The sequence below is a fragment of the Caretta caretta genome, chromosome 2 (genome assembly GCF_965140235.1).
Source record: "Caretta caretta isolate rCarCar2 chromosome 2, rCarCar1.hap1, whole genome shotgun sequence".
NCBI classification, from domain to species: Eukaryota; Metazoa; Chordata; order Testudines; family Cheloniidae; genus Caretta; species Caretta caretta.
In genome coordinates this window covers 2,448,613-2,464,139 of record NC_134207.1, presented here as the reverse complement: position 1 = coordinate 2,464,139, position 15,527 = coordinate 2,448,613, and the positions used below count along the sequence as shown (strand labels likewise).

General features: G+C 46.9%; 1 protein-coding gene across 2 annotated transcripts in view; it reads right to left on the bottom strand.

The window, feature by feature from the left end:
• The window catches only part of HSF1 (heat shock transcription factor 1), a 97,579-nt gene that overhangs the window by 65,762 nt on the left and 16,290 nt on the right, over positions 1-15,527 (bottom strand). For both annotated transcript variants that reach the window (XM_075124867.1, XM_075124868.1), the window contains exon 3: positions 2,444-2,580. In XM_075124867.1, coding sequence (XP_074980968.1) covers positions 2,444-2,580 — 137 coding nt within the window. The remainder of the gene's footprint in view (positions 1-2,443; positions 2,581-15,527) is intronic.

Here is a 15,527-nt window from a genome sequence, read left to right as displayed (position 1 = left end):
CTTCGCTGACCGTGCAGCGCGGTGGAGGTACTAAATGCTGCTCGGCGAAAGTGGCACCTAATTATTGCTAAAGTTATTGCAGAATGCACTGGGACTATCATGCAGCACAGGGTACTGCCGTGTATGGGTGGCCTGGAAGGATTTTTGGAAAAGGATCACTGAAAACCTGGCTGGCTGCATCTTCCACCCACATTGCAGAGCTAATGGAGTAGTCGAATAGTTCATGAGAAACGCTTGGCACCTAAAATATCAAAATGCTTCTATAAAATGCTTTTTTATTGAGACCGAACTAAATCCACTCCCAAGACGACAATTATGTAGCAAACGCAAAAGGCAGGACTTGAAGAGATCTAAGGACACTTAAAGTTTCTGAATAGGATTCCTCATATCCACCAATGAGACAGGAATACAATTTTATACCTGGCAGCACAGCAGGTGCCAAAGTGCAGCCCACAAGTCCAGTTCAGGCCATGGTTGCCTTTATCTTGAATAGATTTGACTTGTGCAGAACCCACATCCCAGCATGGAATGCTCCACTGTGCGAGGGGGTTGGGTCTGCTCCGATCAGAACTGAGTAGCGTGTGTGGAGATCCCTACCCTAGCCTGGTCATATAGCTATGAAAAATGAAGGCAGTTGTGAGCTGCATTTTGGGGTGTGGGTTTACCCTAGTTTAAAGGAAAAGTGCAGCAATTAGTATTTGGGACTCCCTGTGGAGGTTAACAAGTTTAAAATAATGTTCTAGCGTGTGTCAAACACCCGTGTTTCTTGCTGCTCCCATTACTCCCAGAAACATATGGAGTCATCTTCAAAGGCCTTATAACAGTTTGTTTTCTGTTCTGGGCCCAGTCCTATTCAACATATTCATAAATGATCTGGAAAAAGGGGTAAACAGTGAGGTGGTAAAATTTGCAGATGACACAAAACTACTCAGGATAGTTAAGTCCCAAGCAGATTGCGAAGAGCTGCAAAGGGATCTCACAAAACTGGGTGACTGGGCAACATAATGGCAGATGAAATTCAGTGTTGATAAATGCAAAGTAATGCACATTGGAAAACATCATCCCAACTATACATCTAAAATGACGGGGTCTAAATTAGCTGTTCCCACTCAAGAAAGATCTTGGAGTCATTGTGGATAGTTCTCTGAAAACATCCACTCTGTGAGGCGGCAGTCGAAAAAGTGAATAGAATGTTGGGAATCATTAAGAAAGGGATAGATAAGACAGAAAATATCCTATTGCCTCTATATAAACCCACATCTTTAATACTGGGTGCGGATGTGGTCGCCCCATCTCAAAAAAAAAAAATATATTGGAATTGGAAAAAGTTCAGAAAAGGACAACAAAAACTATGAGGGTTATTGAACGGCTGCCATAGGAGGAGTGGTTAATAAGACTGGGACTTTTCAGCTTGGAAAAGAACCGACTAAGGGGAGATATGATAGAGGTCTATAAAATCATGACTGGTGTGGAGAAGGTAAATAAGGAAGCGTTATTTACTCGTCATAACGCAAGAACTAGGGGTCACCAAATGAAATTAATAGGCAGCAGGTTTAAAACAAACAAAAGGAAGTATTTTTTCCTCACAATGCACAGTCTACCTGTGTAATTCCTTGCCAGAGGATGTTGTCAAGGCCAAGACTATAACAGGGTTCAAAAAAGAACTAGGTAAGTTCCTGGAAGATAGCCATCAATGGACCTATTAGCCAGGATGAACAGGGATGATGTCCCTCGCCTCTGTTTGCCTGAAGCTGGGAATGGGAGACAGGGGATGGATCACTTGATGATTCCCTGATATGTTCATTCCTTCTGGGCCACTTGGCATTGGCTACTGTTGGAAGACAGGATACTGGGCTAGATGGACCTTTGGTCTGACTCAGTATGGCCGTTCTTACGTAACACTCCAAATGAAGACTGCAGTTCAGCCAATAACTGCGTTGCTCCTTCCCGTTCTACAGCAAAGGTTCAATTGCCCTCTGACATCTCCCTCTGGGAGAGGAAAGTTTGCCATAACCTCCATTAGGCCAAACCTACATAGACAGTACTTTAAAAGAAAAGGAAGTAAATCTGGAGGTGAAGCTGGCTCCCAATTTGCCAAGTCAAAGTGAATTTGGCTTCCATGTTACAGGCCAAATTCTCAGTTGTCTCCAGGGTATCCCAAGCAGCGTCATAATCAAGCCAGATGCTAAGAGAGCAATTGGAGAAATTGGCACACTAAATATCTCCCACAAACTGATTGGCACTGCAGCTTGTGACTGAATGAAATGTGATGCAGGAGTCAACTAGAAAACCACTTGGCAGAGAATGAAAACTACAGTGCCAGAATCCCCTTGATACCCAGAGCATGTGGCTGCTTTTCTGACTAAAAAAGAGACAGTAACCTCCTTAGTGTCACAGGGGTTTACCCACTGGTTGGCCTGAAATATCCGTTATGTACACTTACGCTGGTTACTTTCCTCTTGATATTCTCCAGGAGCTGCTCCTGGCCTCGGATGAAATACGGATGTTGAAATTCAGTATCGTCCTTCTCTGGCTTCACCAAGCCACCCTGCTCAATGTGGACAACCTTCCGAAAGCCATCTAAAAGTCAAAGATGGATAATTAGAGAAACGCAGGGCAATCTAAAGACTGAGAACGTCACTGCAAGCACAAATCTATCATTGTTCGCCAAGGACAGACACAGAGTGCTCTACTAGTTCAACAGTCTTTGGGATCATTAACCCTTTGAGGGGATGTCCTCTGCCTCCTATGCCCCCTCCTCCAGCCCCTTGCCAGTGTATGAAACCCAACCCAACTCCTCCCCCAGCAGCAGACATTCCAACTCTGCCTACCCTACCCTTCTGCTAGGCTGACAGCAAAGGTGGTGAGTGCCTCCTCAGCTAGACCGCTTCATTTTCCACATGCCAGCTCCCTCCCAAGGGTGCAGGGCAGTGGAGGGGAAGGGGAACTGGAGTCTTTGGGGTTCATCTCAGACAAGAGCCCCAGCCTTGCAACATGTCCCAGTGACAAACCCAGCACAGCACCTCTTAGAAACAGGAAGCCCTAACGGCATTAAACATCTGGGGATCAGGCAATAACCTAACTTGCCTGTTCAGTACAAGGCATCAGAAGGAAAGATTCATTAGCAATAAATTTTTCTTTAAGAGTAATGCCAAAGAGAGAAACTTGAAACAAATACAGGCAATTCTCATGACACCAAAGGGGTTGCAATGTATCCAGTTTGGGAGAGAAGATGGCCTCCGATTGATACACTCAGCATCAGGACACACAAACTGCGCAGGACACACAAACTCCTGACCTGTCACTTCATCCACGACTGAAACACCAACACCTTTGTGATGATTCCCTGTCGCTGTTTACCACCACCCAGCAATACTACAATAATCATTAGAGCAGGAAGTGAACATTACATGTCTAACTGAAACTGTGATGGGAATTTAAGGAGGCAGAATGTAATTACCAGAGTTGGAATTGGCCGAGACATTGGGGTTAACACCTCAAGAGTGCCATGGAATCTGTAATGAAGCAAAGTGATCAGAATCTCGGTTTTGCATCTCGCCAAAAAGACAGGGGTGTTGTGCTCCTATCACTACTAATGCTTCACTGGGGGAGGTACTGATCTACACAGATGGATGAGCTCCCTTCTGGTTTTATTTAGCATTTGTTTAGTATTCTTTGTAGCATCTGAGTATTTCACAGCACCACTATGAGGAAGGGAAGTATCCCCATTTGTGAGATGAAGAACCTAGGCTTGGGTATGCTCCACTACACAGGCTGACATAAGTCTTCTTGCGACGACGTGTGCATGTGACTACACCCAAATTTGTCTCTGGCCAATGGAAGTGCCCTATTATAGCACCACAGTAAAAGCACCTCCCCGAATGGCATAGAGCCAGGGTTGGCATACTGAGATCAACACTGTGTGAAAGTAGAAACTGAATGACCGGTGTAGACTCTAAAAAAAAAAGAGTCCTCTAGCAGCTGTCCCACAGTGCTTTGGTCACAATTTTAAAATGCCCTGGGGTCACAGAAACCTGAAGGCCACCCTCCCCCACTTGTTAAAACTCCCAGTGTGTTTTTGAAATGCCTCTTCCTGATTACTCACCTGGTGAACACACCTAGCAACTCACCCTTACTGCATGCAACCACCCAGCCAGCCAGGACGGCTCCATGCAGTAGATGCACTCCTGCCTGCTGCAGACAGGAAATACTGATCTCCCGAGCCAGTGGGAAGAAGAGGCTGCGCGCAGACCAGCTGTAGAAATGTGGACATCTCTGAGCAGACTGTAGGGGGGGATGCAGGCAAAAAGGTAGGACAGGGATCAGCAGCAGTGCCATGTGAAAGGGACAGCACGAGACCAGGGAGTGCAACAATTGATGTAGGGCTTCGCCACAGACCTGCTGCTTGTACAAGGAGCTGCAAACCATACTTGGTGAAGACTGCACCAGTGCCCCACAGACCACTGTGGATACCTCGGAGGAGACTGGGACAAAGACCCTAGCTGTGAAATGAGAAGAGGAGGAAGGGGTTGGAAGATGTGGCGGGGGACTCCAGCCATGCCATCAACCAGGACCTGCTTGAGACTCTGCCCCAGTCTTGCCAGGTGAGTGCGAATGAGCCTGATGAAGGGGAAGGGAACTCAGGTGTGTGCATGCATTTCTCCTTACAACGTTTACATGTAAAAATGATGCCCAGCCTGTCCCCAAGTTAACAAGACAAAGGTATCGACCGTTCCTTGTTTTACTCATATGAGAAGGGGAAGCAGTATAGCAAACAGAGGGAGAGCTGGCATCTTTCATTCCCCTGTTGGGTTAGGCAGTGGGAGAAGGGAGGGATGCAGAGCACTCTGTTTATGTGCACAGGGATGTCCCTTGTACCTGCCTGAGAGCGCTCAATGACACACTATTGGAGATACTCTGCAATCCTCTCCTCCAGGTTTCTAGGGATGGCAGTCTTATTTCTTCCTCCACAGTAGGACATTTTCCTATGCCACTCTGCAATCAGTTTGGCTGGCACCATTGCAGTGAGCAGGCTAGTGGCATATGGGCCCAAGTGGCTTCGGGACACATTCTCTGTGCCTTTGCGACCCTCAGGAGTGAGAGCTAAAATCCCCACCACCTGTGGACAAAAAAAGAGTTCCTGCACTCACTGATATTGCCCTGTGCTCAGACCCATAGAATAGGCACCAAAATCTTATAGATCCATGGAGCAGAAAACTACCACACCCACCATAGCTGGGGCTAGAGCGCTGTGCTGAGGTGTTCTAACATGGAAGCGTCAGTAAGGGAAAGGAGTTCTGAAACTCCTCCTTTTCCACTGTGATTGTAAAACCAACAGTACATCTCTGTTTTTATCAGCAGCTTCTGGAGTGGTGGCCTTCAGGGCTGCCCCCCTCTGCACTCACAGATCCCTGACCCCGAAGAGAGAGAGAGAGAGAGAGAGAGAGAGAGAGAGAGAAGGGGATGCAGGAGGACGTTCTGCAAGATCCTGTAAAGCCAGTGCTACATCGGACCATGAACAGAGGGCATGGAGGGCAAATATGACTAACGGCATAGGGAAAGAGGACAGGAAAAAGGCCCAGGAGTCCCCACAGGACAAGAAGAGGAACATGCACTAGGAAATAATGGGTCAAACAAATGCTGCAGACCTTGTTTGACCTACAGATCCAAAAATTCCAGATTTTCCACCTTTGCAGTCCTTGGAGAACTGCACGGCTGCTTCACATTATGTCCCTAACCATGTCATGTGGCACAACAGGGCGCATCTGTACCCCCACCACGCCACACAGCAGATTGATATACACCAACAGTGGTTCTCATGGGTTAATATGTGTAACGCCTGTGTGCTCAAAGGGACACATTTACTTCCTTTCTCCTTCAGATTTTCACCTTGTTGTGTTAAAAATTTGTATAATATTGCCTGTGGGGTTTTTTGCACATTGATTTTCTGCAGTGTTTTTTCAACACAATAAAGTTTCACTTTGGAGAATCAAATTATCTTTTAGTTCACAACAAATATTGCAGAATGCGCAGCAGTAGCCAAAACAAACAGTACTTATAGACGCATACTGAGCGCCACAATTTATAGCTTCAGGAAAATACCAGCCGTATTTATAAATGTGGAGCAAGCTCTACACAATTCTGAGCAGCATCCCAAGCCGCGGGCCCAGAGAGCTCTCGGCTCAGAACCGCTCTGTGGCCATTACAGTGGTCTCTCCAAACCTCCCTCAGCCGCGGCAGCAGACAGTCGCTCCACCCCCGTCCTCCACTCTGAGAGCAGCTTTCCCCCTTTGCCTCACACATATTAGGTGGCTATAACCACTGGATATTTTCCTCACTGAGATCCAACCTAGTGAGTAATCACCACCAGTGTCACTTCAATCTACCAAAAGTACATTCAACTGTCACTCTGCACCTGCTGGGCCAGTAGCTGAACCTTCCCTTGGTGCTGTCAAGGTAACCAGTGTACGACTTCATGAGCTAGGGGATCAAAGGGTAGGCTGGGTCGCCCAGAATCACTGTTGGCATTTCCACATCAGTCGCAATCTGCCAGTTGGGAAAAGAATAACCCTGCCTGCAGCTTTCTGAACAATCCTGAATTCTTAAAGATGCACGTGTCACGCACCTTCCCTGACCAGCCCTCGCTGATAACAGCAAAGCATTCCCAGTCATCCTCCAACAACACTTGCCTAACCATTGAAAAGAAGCCTTTTTGGCAAGGTGAGCTCGAGCCATAATAGGAATATGCATGTGGTCTACTGCCCCACCGCAGTTTGGAAACCTCACTGCTGCAATGCATCCACTATGTCCTGCATGTTGTGGCGAGTCACAATTTTGCAGAGCAGGAGACAACTAACTGTGGATTTTCCAGCTTCAAAATCATTTCCCCGGGTAGACAGCAATACAGCTGTGTAAGCTTTCAGAGTGTGATAGTCACTTGCGTCTTAACTGTCAGTGCAACTCATTCTGGTGTTTATGCACGATCCAAGAACATGGCCTTCTGCATGCATTCTGTAGCCACTGCTGTTCATTCCAAAGCCACATTATGATGCAATCCCCCCAATCAGTGCTTGTTTCTTGGGCCCAGAAATGGAGCTCTGCTCCATGAATACCAGCACACTTCAATTGTTCGTTCCGTACGTCCCTCAAACTGTCCTTGAAGAAACAGTTATGTCCCTGTTATTTCAGTATATCCTGCAAGTCTGCAAACACGGAAGAATCGTGCATCCTGTGCTTGCGGCGTTCATGAGACTAGCTCAGAGCTTTGTGGGCTCCATGTTTGTCTGAGATGGCAGACACTCAAAAGTGCTGCATGGATCCATGGGAATTTTTGTTTTTTTGTTAAAAAGAGGAGTGAAAATGAGGAGATATGGATGGTGTTGTGAGATGGAGACCATTATATGCCGTCGTTCCCAGAGAACTCTGGGCCAGTCACTTCTGCGGAAGTTTCCCAAGAGGCACTGCACAGAACAGCAGCATGTGGCACACTGGGATACCTTCCTCACATCGACACCCGCACCCATGGTGAGTACGCACAGCACCGATACAAGCAGGCACACGCCTGAGCAGTATACAAACGTTGGTGGCTGTATGCCGACATACCTTGTGCAGACCACGGTTTGCATGCAGACGTGACTTAAGTAATTTGTCCAAGATCATGCGGAAAGTCTGTGGCAAAGCAGGGAACAGAACTCTGATCCCCCAGGCCAGTGCCTCAACCACAAGTCACCCTTCCTCTGAAGGGCATAGCCTGCTGCACCTTGCAAGGCTCCTGTCTGAGACATGTGGCCCTGAACTTGATATTACACATTCCAGACAGACAATCCATAACATTCCTCACAGGTACGGGGAGCCCGAGGCTCAGAGGATAAGTGACTTGCCGAAGACCACACAGTGAGTCAGTAGAGGAGGGAAGATTAAAATTCCACTGTCCCTATGCAGGTGCCACAAGAGTAAATACAGCCCATGCTGTCTCTGATTTAAATGCCAGACTGACTTTTTTAAATAGCCAAACACTCATATCCCTGTTACATTTAGATCCTTAAGTTTCAGATATGTACTTTGTTTCTGCTGGAGGCACGGCTGTTACACAGAGACTGGTGAATACAGGAGGCCCATAACTGACACACATGCTGCGCTGCAGAAATACCATCCTGAAGAGGCAGTCTGGTAACTGAGTATTAGCCTGGGGTTGTGGGGAAGATTATTATTTGTATTGGTGTAGCTCCTAGGTGCCCCAGTCATGGACCAGGCCCCCATTGTGCTGGGAGCTGTACAAAACACAGAACAAAAAAATCTCTGCCCCAGAGAGCTCAACAGCTGGACACAGAACAAACAGGGAAACAATGGGATAATACTGGTCAGCATGGCAAGCAGTGGCCTCAGCACATCCGCAGTGGGACTATCGTCAAGTGTTTTGGAGGCATGACAGCAAAGGAGAGTTTGGGGGAGGAACAGGAGGTAGTTTTGAGACTGTTTACAGGAAGCTCCTCCCACGCACGTGGGGAAACCTCGGAAAAAGGCAGAAAAGTGTTTGACAATTTAACAAGCAGGCAACGGAGGCTGGCATCATGGGCTGATTGGAAGACATGATCAACCTTTCAACACTGAATGAGAATGATAGGTTGGGTGGGGATAGGCCATGAAGGGCCTTGAAAGTGAAGATAAGTTTGTTTAATATGACAGCAGAGGTAGCCAGCGAAGGGGTGCAAAGAGAGAGGTGACAGGGTCCAAGTGACGGACCGGGGAGGTTGATCTCTGCAGCAGCATTCTGAACGGACAGGAGTGGGACAAGTCTGCATTTGGCCAGGCCAGAGAAAAGACGCTGCAGGAATTGGGATGAGAGGGTCTTAGCTGTGTAGACAGAAAGGAGAGGCAGGATGTTAGAGATATTATTCATGCAGAACGTGCAAGAGTTAGATGTAGCCTGGATGTGAGGTCCTAGCGCAGAGGTCAAAAAACTGTAGGGGGGGCATGGAGGAAGTTCCGGGGAGGGACACAGCGGGGACCATGCCAGCCCCCACGGGGGGGCGGAGGGAATGCCACCCAAACTCTCTGCCAGCTCTGCTCCATTCCTGCCTCCAGCCACACCCGTATCTCCCATCCCTGCCCCCAGCCTTGGCACGGCTCCACTCCCACCTCCAGCCTCATCCACAGCTCCATTCCCAGGCTGAGAGCGGAGCCACACCTGGCTCAGGGGGTGCAGGCTCAAAGTGGCCCTTACCTCAAGCGGCTCCCGGAAGCAGCAGCATGTCCCTTCTCCAGCTCCTACACAGAGGCACAGCCAGGCAGTTCTGCATGCTGCCCCATCTGCAGGCACTGCCCCTGCAGCTCCTATTGGAGCACGTAGGAGCCAAAGCAGGACCATGCCATGGCTTCCAGGAGCCATGTTTTGCAGGCCCCGACCCAGCGCCCTGGCTGGAGCGGGGCCAAGCCACATGGTGCGGCCCTCGACCCAGTAACCCGGCTGGAGCACCAGAGCGGGGCTGAGTCACCTGGTGAGGCCCCCGACCCAGCGCCCTGGCAGAGCCGCATGGTGCGGCTCACAGGCCACTTAAAATGGCTTGGCCCACGGGCCATAGTTTGCCCACTCCTGATTTCATGTTTAGACTCTATGAAATGCTTGTAAGTTGCTGCATGTATTAATCTCACTTATAATGTCTACATCCCATGTTATAAGGTAATATTTAAGTGTTTGGTCTGAAACTGTAAAGCCAGGCCCCCCACCAGCCTGGAGAGAAACATTACCCAGTGTGAAATACTAGTTTGCTATAGGAGGTGTTATCTCCTGCCCAACAAAAGAGGGCCCATAGACACCACACAAACCAATGTGGACTTTGTTGATTGCTTCTCCCCTTCTCCCTCCCTTCCTCCTCCCGGCACCCAAGAAGAGGAGACCTGCACATGAACTCGTCCCATCATCTTGAACTCTGGGGGAAGGGAACAAAAATCATGACAAGAAGAAACCACATCTTTTTGGCTGTTTGAACTCTGAAGGGCCAGAGACTCAAAACTGAAGCCAGAGATCCCCAGGGGCTGCCTCCTGGGGCTGCCCTGAAAGACACTTTGAATTGACAGATCACTACAACTCTGACACTGTTAGAATTTAGACACACCAATGAACTATGTTTGCTTGTTTTAACCTGTAAATAATTCGTTCCTTTTTCCTGCCTTTGGTGTAGAATCTAGAGTACCAGTTGCTCTGGGGTAAGTGACTGGTCTCAGGACTAGAAGCAACCTGAATGTGGCATGATTTTTGGTGTGTGACCATTTATCACTAAGCCCGGCTTGTCCGGATGGCAAGTAGGGTGACCAGATGTCCCAATTTTATAGGAACAGTCCCGATTTTGGGGTCTTTTTCTTAAATAGACTCTTATTACCCCCCACCCCCGTCCTGATTTCACATTTGCCGTCTGGTCACCCTAGTGGCAAGATAGACTGGAGAGTCTAGGGGGACTGTTTGTGACTCCATGGTAAGATTGTTATAGGGGTCCAGGGGTCACATTTGTTACTGGTTTGGTGAAATCTAATATAGAACACACCACCAGTTTGGGGTGTCTGCCCTGTTTTTGACAGACTTTCCTGAGGTAGGCACTCATGGTCGTGAGCCACTCAATAGTGCGACAAGAAGGAGAGAAGTAAACAGCTAGTAGTTTAATTGATGTTTGCAGATGAGGCTACTCGGAGATAAGGTGTAGAGGGAGAAGAGAAGGGGACCAAGGATGGAGTTCTGTGGAATCTCCACAGACAACTGGAGGGAGGATAGGAAGGATCCTCCAAAGGACATGCTGAAGAAGCCATTGTGGAGGAAGGAGGAGACCCAGGAGAGGACAGAGTCATGGAAGCCAAGGGAGTACAAGATTTCAAGAAGCAGTGCATGGTCAGTGATGTGAATGGTGGCCGACAGGCTGAGGATGGGATACGGATTCTGAGCTTTGGCTAGGAAGAAAACATTAAAAGACTTTGGCGAGAGTGCTTTTAGTGGAGTGCAACAGACAGAAGCTGGACTGAAGAGGATCTAGGAAGGAACTCTAGGCAGCAAATGTAAACAGCATATTCAGTGAGGATTAATGAGGAGAGGTTTAAACACCTGGATGATCTTGACATTTCAGCAGAAAGCTACAAATATTAGATGGTCTTTTGTACTGAACTCAGAAATGGATTTTGCTTCAATCCCTCCCCACCCCTGCAAAACAGGAGGATTAAAATAACCATAAACAAGCATACCAACTTGGTCTATACTGTTCGTTTAAAATGTTGAGCCCTCAACTAGAAACTTCCTGGCTTTGAGTGGTTTGTTACAACTGATGTGTTATAAGGGTAACTTTTGATATGGATGTTATATGACCTGCTGGTAAAAAAGTGACATTGCAATTCTACTACTTGGTGGGAGAAGGAAAGAAATGACATGCTGAAAAGTGCTTTCTGAGCAGTTGAGGTAACAGTGATATACTCAAAACTTCAAACACACTCAGAACATCTAAAAACCACTCTCAAGAGCATACAAGTCCACTGCAAAAATTTTTTTTGGAATATGCCAATTTTGTAAACCACTAGGATAAATCAAGAACGGTGGCTCTGAAGTATTATTTAAGTTAGACCACAGCTGTGGTTGAAAAGAACTTCCTGCACTGCAGCAGCAAGTAAATGATTTAGAGAAATTGTACATTACTGTAGTGACATTAGCCAGTTTCTCTGTTATTCAAGTGATCCTTAGAAACCAAAGACCTTGGTCATGAACCACGGAGACATCATGGCCCATAGTTATTCAAAGGACTAGTGTTGAAAGGTAATGAAACTGTCATCATTTCTAACAACACTGGAATACTTTCTAAAGCCCACATCTGGAGCATTAAAGCTAATCCTTGATATAGCCTCCAGGTGAGGGGTATATGAAAGGCATCCTTTATGTCGCAGCCTATCACAAGAATTTAAAGCCAAAAGGTAAATATAGGTATGTGTGTGCTGAGAGGAAGCTGAGCAGACTGCCCTGAAGCAGTGTCTCTAGGCTAATCCCAGCGTATTCCTGCTTTGCTGGCCTGGCAGGGAAGAGTAGACAAAGTCACCTATAGCAGCTGTTCTCAACCAGGGATCCGGGGCCCGCCAGGGGGCCGCGAGCAGGACCAATGTTAGACTCGCTGGGGCCCAGGACAGAAAGCTGAAGCGCTGCTGTGCAGGGCTGTAGCCCAGGGCCCTGAGCCCCGCCACCCTGGGCCGAAGCCAAAGTAACTTCGCTTTGCAGAGTCCCCTGTGGCATGGAGCCCCAGGCAATTGCCCTGCTTGCTACTCTCGAATGCTGGCCCTGGCTTTCATATGCAGAAAAACAGTTGCTGGGGTACTGGTGGGCTGTGGAGTTTTTATAGCATGTTGGGGGGAGTGTCAGAAAGAATAAGGTTGAGAACTCCTGACCTAGAGATCTTTGAGAAGTGCTACAGTACACACACACGTCAGTTCTGCACTTCCCTGCATGTTCTCAGAGTAAAAGGAGCACTAAGCAACACAAGCTTAGACCCCAGAAGAGACAGCACAGTGCATTTGCAGAGACCATTGAACTAGCTTTAACATAGGGACAGAGATTTCTTGAGAACAGAATAAATGGTTTTCAGGTTTTGAACAGAATGTACTCCCCACTCCTGCATCCCAGAACGCTAGCTCCTACTCTGGAGTATTTCCACGAAAACTCCATGTCCCAGGACAGGAGCTAGCACCGAAAAGAGGAGGCTTCCCCATATTTCCCTTAGAATGTTTATGGTAGATTACTTGCAACACTATAACTAGATTTACTGTCCTAATGCCAGATAGAGAATCCAAACTAGTCATGTTACCATGACCCAATGAACTAATCAGATTAGCCACTAACCAGGAGAACTCCAAATTTACCAAGTTGCACTGTGGGCCAATATAATATTTTTATACTGAAACGTTACTTGGGAGAAACACAAGATTATAGAATTGCAAAATTCTACTAAATAAGCATTGAACAAGTCAAGAAAGATACTACTGCAATAGCCACATTACTATAATATGAAAACCAAACAAGCAGATTCCAATAAACTCACTGCACACCCTCCACTAATCAACAATTTTAATCCAGGAACCAACAAACTCAACTTTTCTTCCAGCAAACTGGACTAGTTGGTCTGGGACACTCTGAAATCACCTTTCAGTCTGGATTTGTCCAAATTCTTTAACTTCGCTCCTAGCTAAAATAAATTTAAAAACTTAACAGCCACCTACCACAATCCCAAAACCCCCCAGATAAATCAATTCCTGTTGCAACAGAGAGAAGGAAGAACAAGAGCAATATTAAATCCATCAACTTCATGAAAAAACTCGTACAGATACAGACTCAGCTGCTACCCTGAAACCGGTCATTAAAAATACAGTCTTTAAGAATGTTTTGGCTGGCCCTTCAGTTACCTACATGCCAATAGTAGCAAGAGCTGTAGTTTTAACAATTAACTAGGACACATTTTTCCCCGTCTAAAGCAAGAAGTTATTGTTTGCACCTGTTCTCAGCTCTGTTGTGAGAGGGATTCTGGCAAGAGACTGTTTTCAGGAAGAGCACTGTGTATTTAAAGCCTTGTCAAGGCTTATCTCCCTGGGACCTATTCACCCCCTGACTTTCCATCATCATCATATCAAGGGACAGCACCCAAAAACGTAGATGAATTTACAAGGAAGGCCATTCGAGCGCTAGCTTATTTTTGGAACAGAGTTGTGAGTACAGTCCCAGTGCATTAGAAAGCTACTTCTATTGTACAGATGTTTCACAGTAAGAATGGTTTCCCAGGCAGTGCATCTCAGGAAGATTATTATACATCTCAGTAAAAGCAAGAATGTCCAATCCTCATGCTAAAGACAAAATGTAGTGACTAGCTAACCTGGCATTACAACTACCTGACACGACATGAGCTTGCTACACAAAAGGGGTGTGGATTTCAGGCCTATGGACTTTTTACCTTGGAACTCTGGAAATGGTATTAAAAAAAAAAAAAAAAGCCACTTAGCCTAAGAACCATCTGATGCATGCTGTGAACTTGGTTTTGAGAACTGGACTCATTATCTTCTGAGACTTTTCAAGGTTGCTCTGCTTATGGAGTAATATTGTTCGGGTTAAGACCACTGGAAAACTCTGGAGTTGCTATAACAGATTAGGTAGCTTTCATGGACTATGCAAGTATGAAAGCCAGAAAAAATTCTGTTGGCAGTGGGGATGGAAAGCTCTTAGTTGACTGTGGTTGGTCTTTCAGAGTATCCTTTTTCTTTGCTTTTCTTCTATTCCACTTTAAGGCCCCAACGCTCTACATACAATGTTTGTACCATTTATGGATTCAAGTTATAGGTGCAATTTTTCTACCCGAAATAGATAAATGGTGAAACCTCTGGTATGGGCAAAGTATTATCAGTAAAAAGCACATTCCCCTTCCCTACAGAAGGAAGGAACCTTTATACTGCTAACATTGCATTCTCACTAGGGGAGCTGTATGGCTTTAACTATACTGGTACCGTTTGTAGTACAGTTTGTTTACACAGACCAGGCTTGAGTTACGGTTCGGGAGTGAAAGCTATTGAAGCTTAGAACATGCTATTTGTTGACTTTTAATAACATACCCATGTCACAGAGCCACACGATTGGTGCTATGCCTCTAGCTTTGGAACAGACTCTCAGAGGAACCCCTTCAGGGTGCCAGACCTGCTACGGGTTTCACTCTTCCTCCAGGTAAGCCACGTGGCTCCAGTGCCCTCTTAGACTGGACCTCTGGGCCTTCAGCACTCCTGCTTCACACGGTGAGCTCCATTCAGCAAGTCCCACTGAGACAGATTCCTGATGGAGACTTGTCCACTCTGCAGGGATTACTGCACCTCGCCCAGCATTGGCAGGGACACTCCCACAGTATCAAAACAGTGGGTTTATTAGTTAACTGGAACCCAATACAGTAAGTCCTCAGGGTAGTCTGGAGAACTGAAAGTTACAGCATAGTCCATTCCTGTCAGCCCAGAGCCCAGTCAAGCTGTAGTGAACGCCTTGGTTCAGGCTCTGTCTCTCCATCTGACTTTCTTGGTCAGACACCAGGTGAGAGGCCCAACTCCTTCCGGCAGCCAACACTTAACCCCCCCAGTCTTCTGTACTCCACAGGGAAGCCGGGCACTGTTCCCCAGCTGGAGAGGTGGGGAAATAAGCATCCCTCGGGGGTGTTGGTTTCAAAGCGTCAATGTCCGGGCAATTGGATTTGCCATTGTCTTCTAAAATGCTCCACTGATATGCGGTCTAATGCCCAGACAACAAGATGACACCCAAGCTTGTGTGTTTTGGCTTGCTCAGAGAAAACAGTCCTTTCCCACCCACTGGGAACAATGCAGCATACAGGAGAAACTAAGGCACAAACAGGCCTCAAATATTACAAAATATTCCCACTGTCACAAGCCACGCTAGTCCTGGATTCTGTCCCAGCTGTTTCCTGCCACTGTGAAAAAGGAGGGAACTGACAACTGGGTGAATGCCTAACCCATGTAATTTAACATGG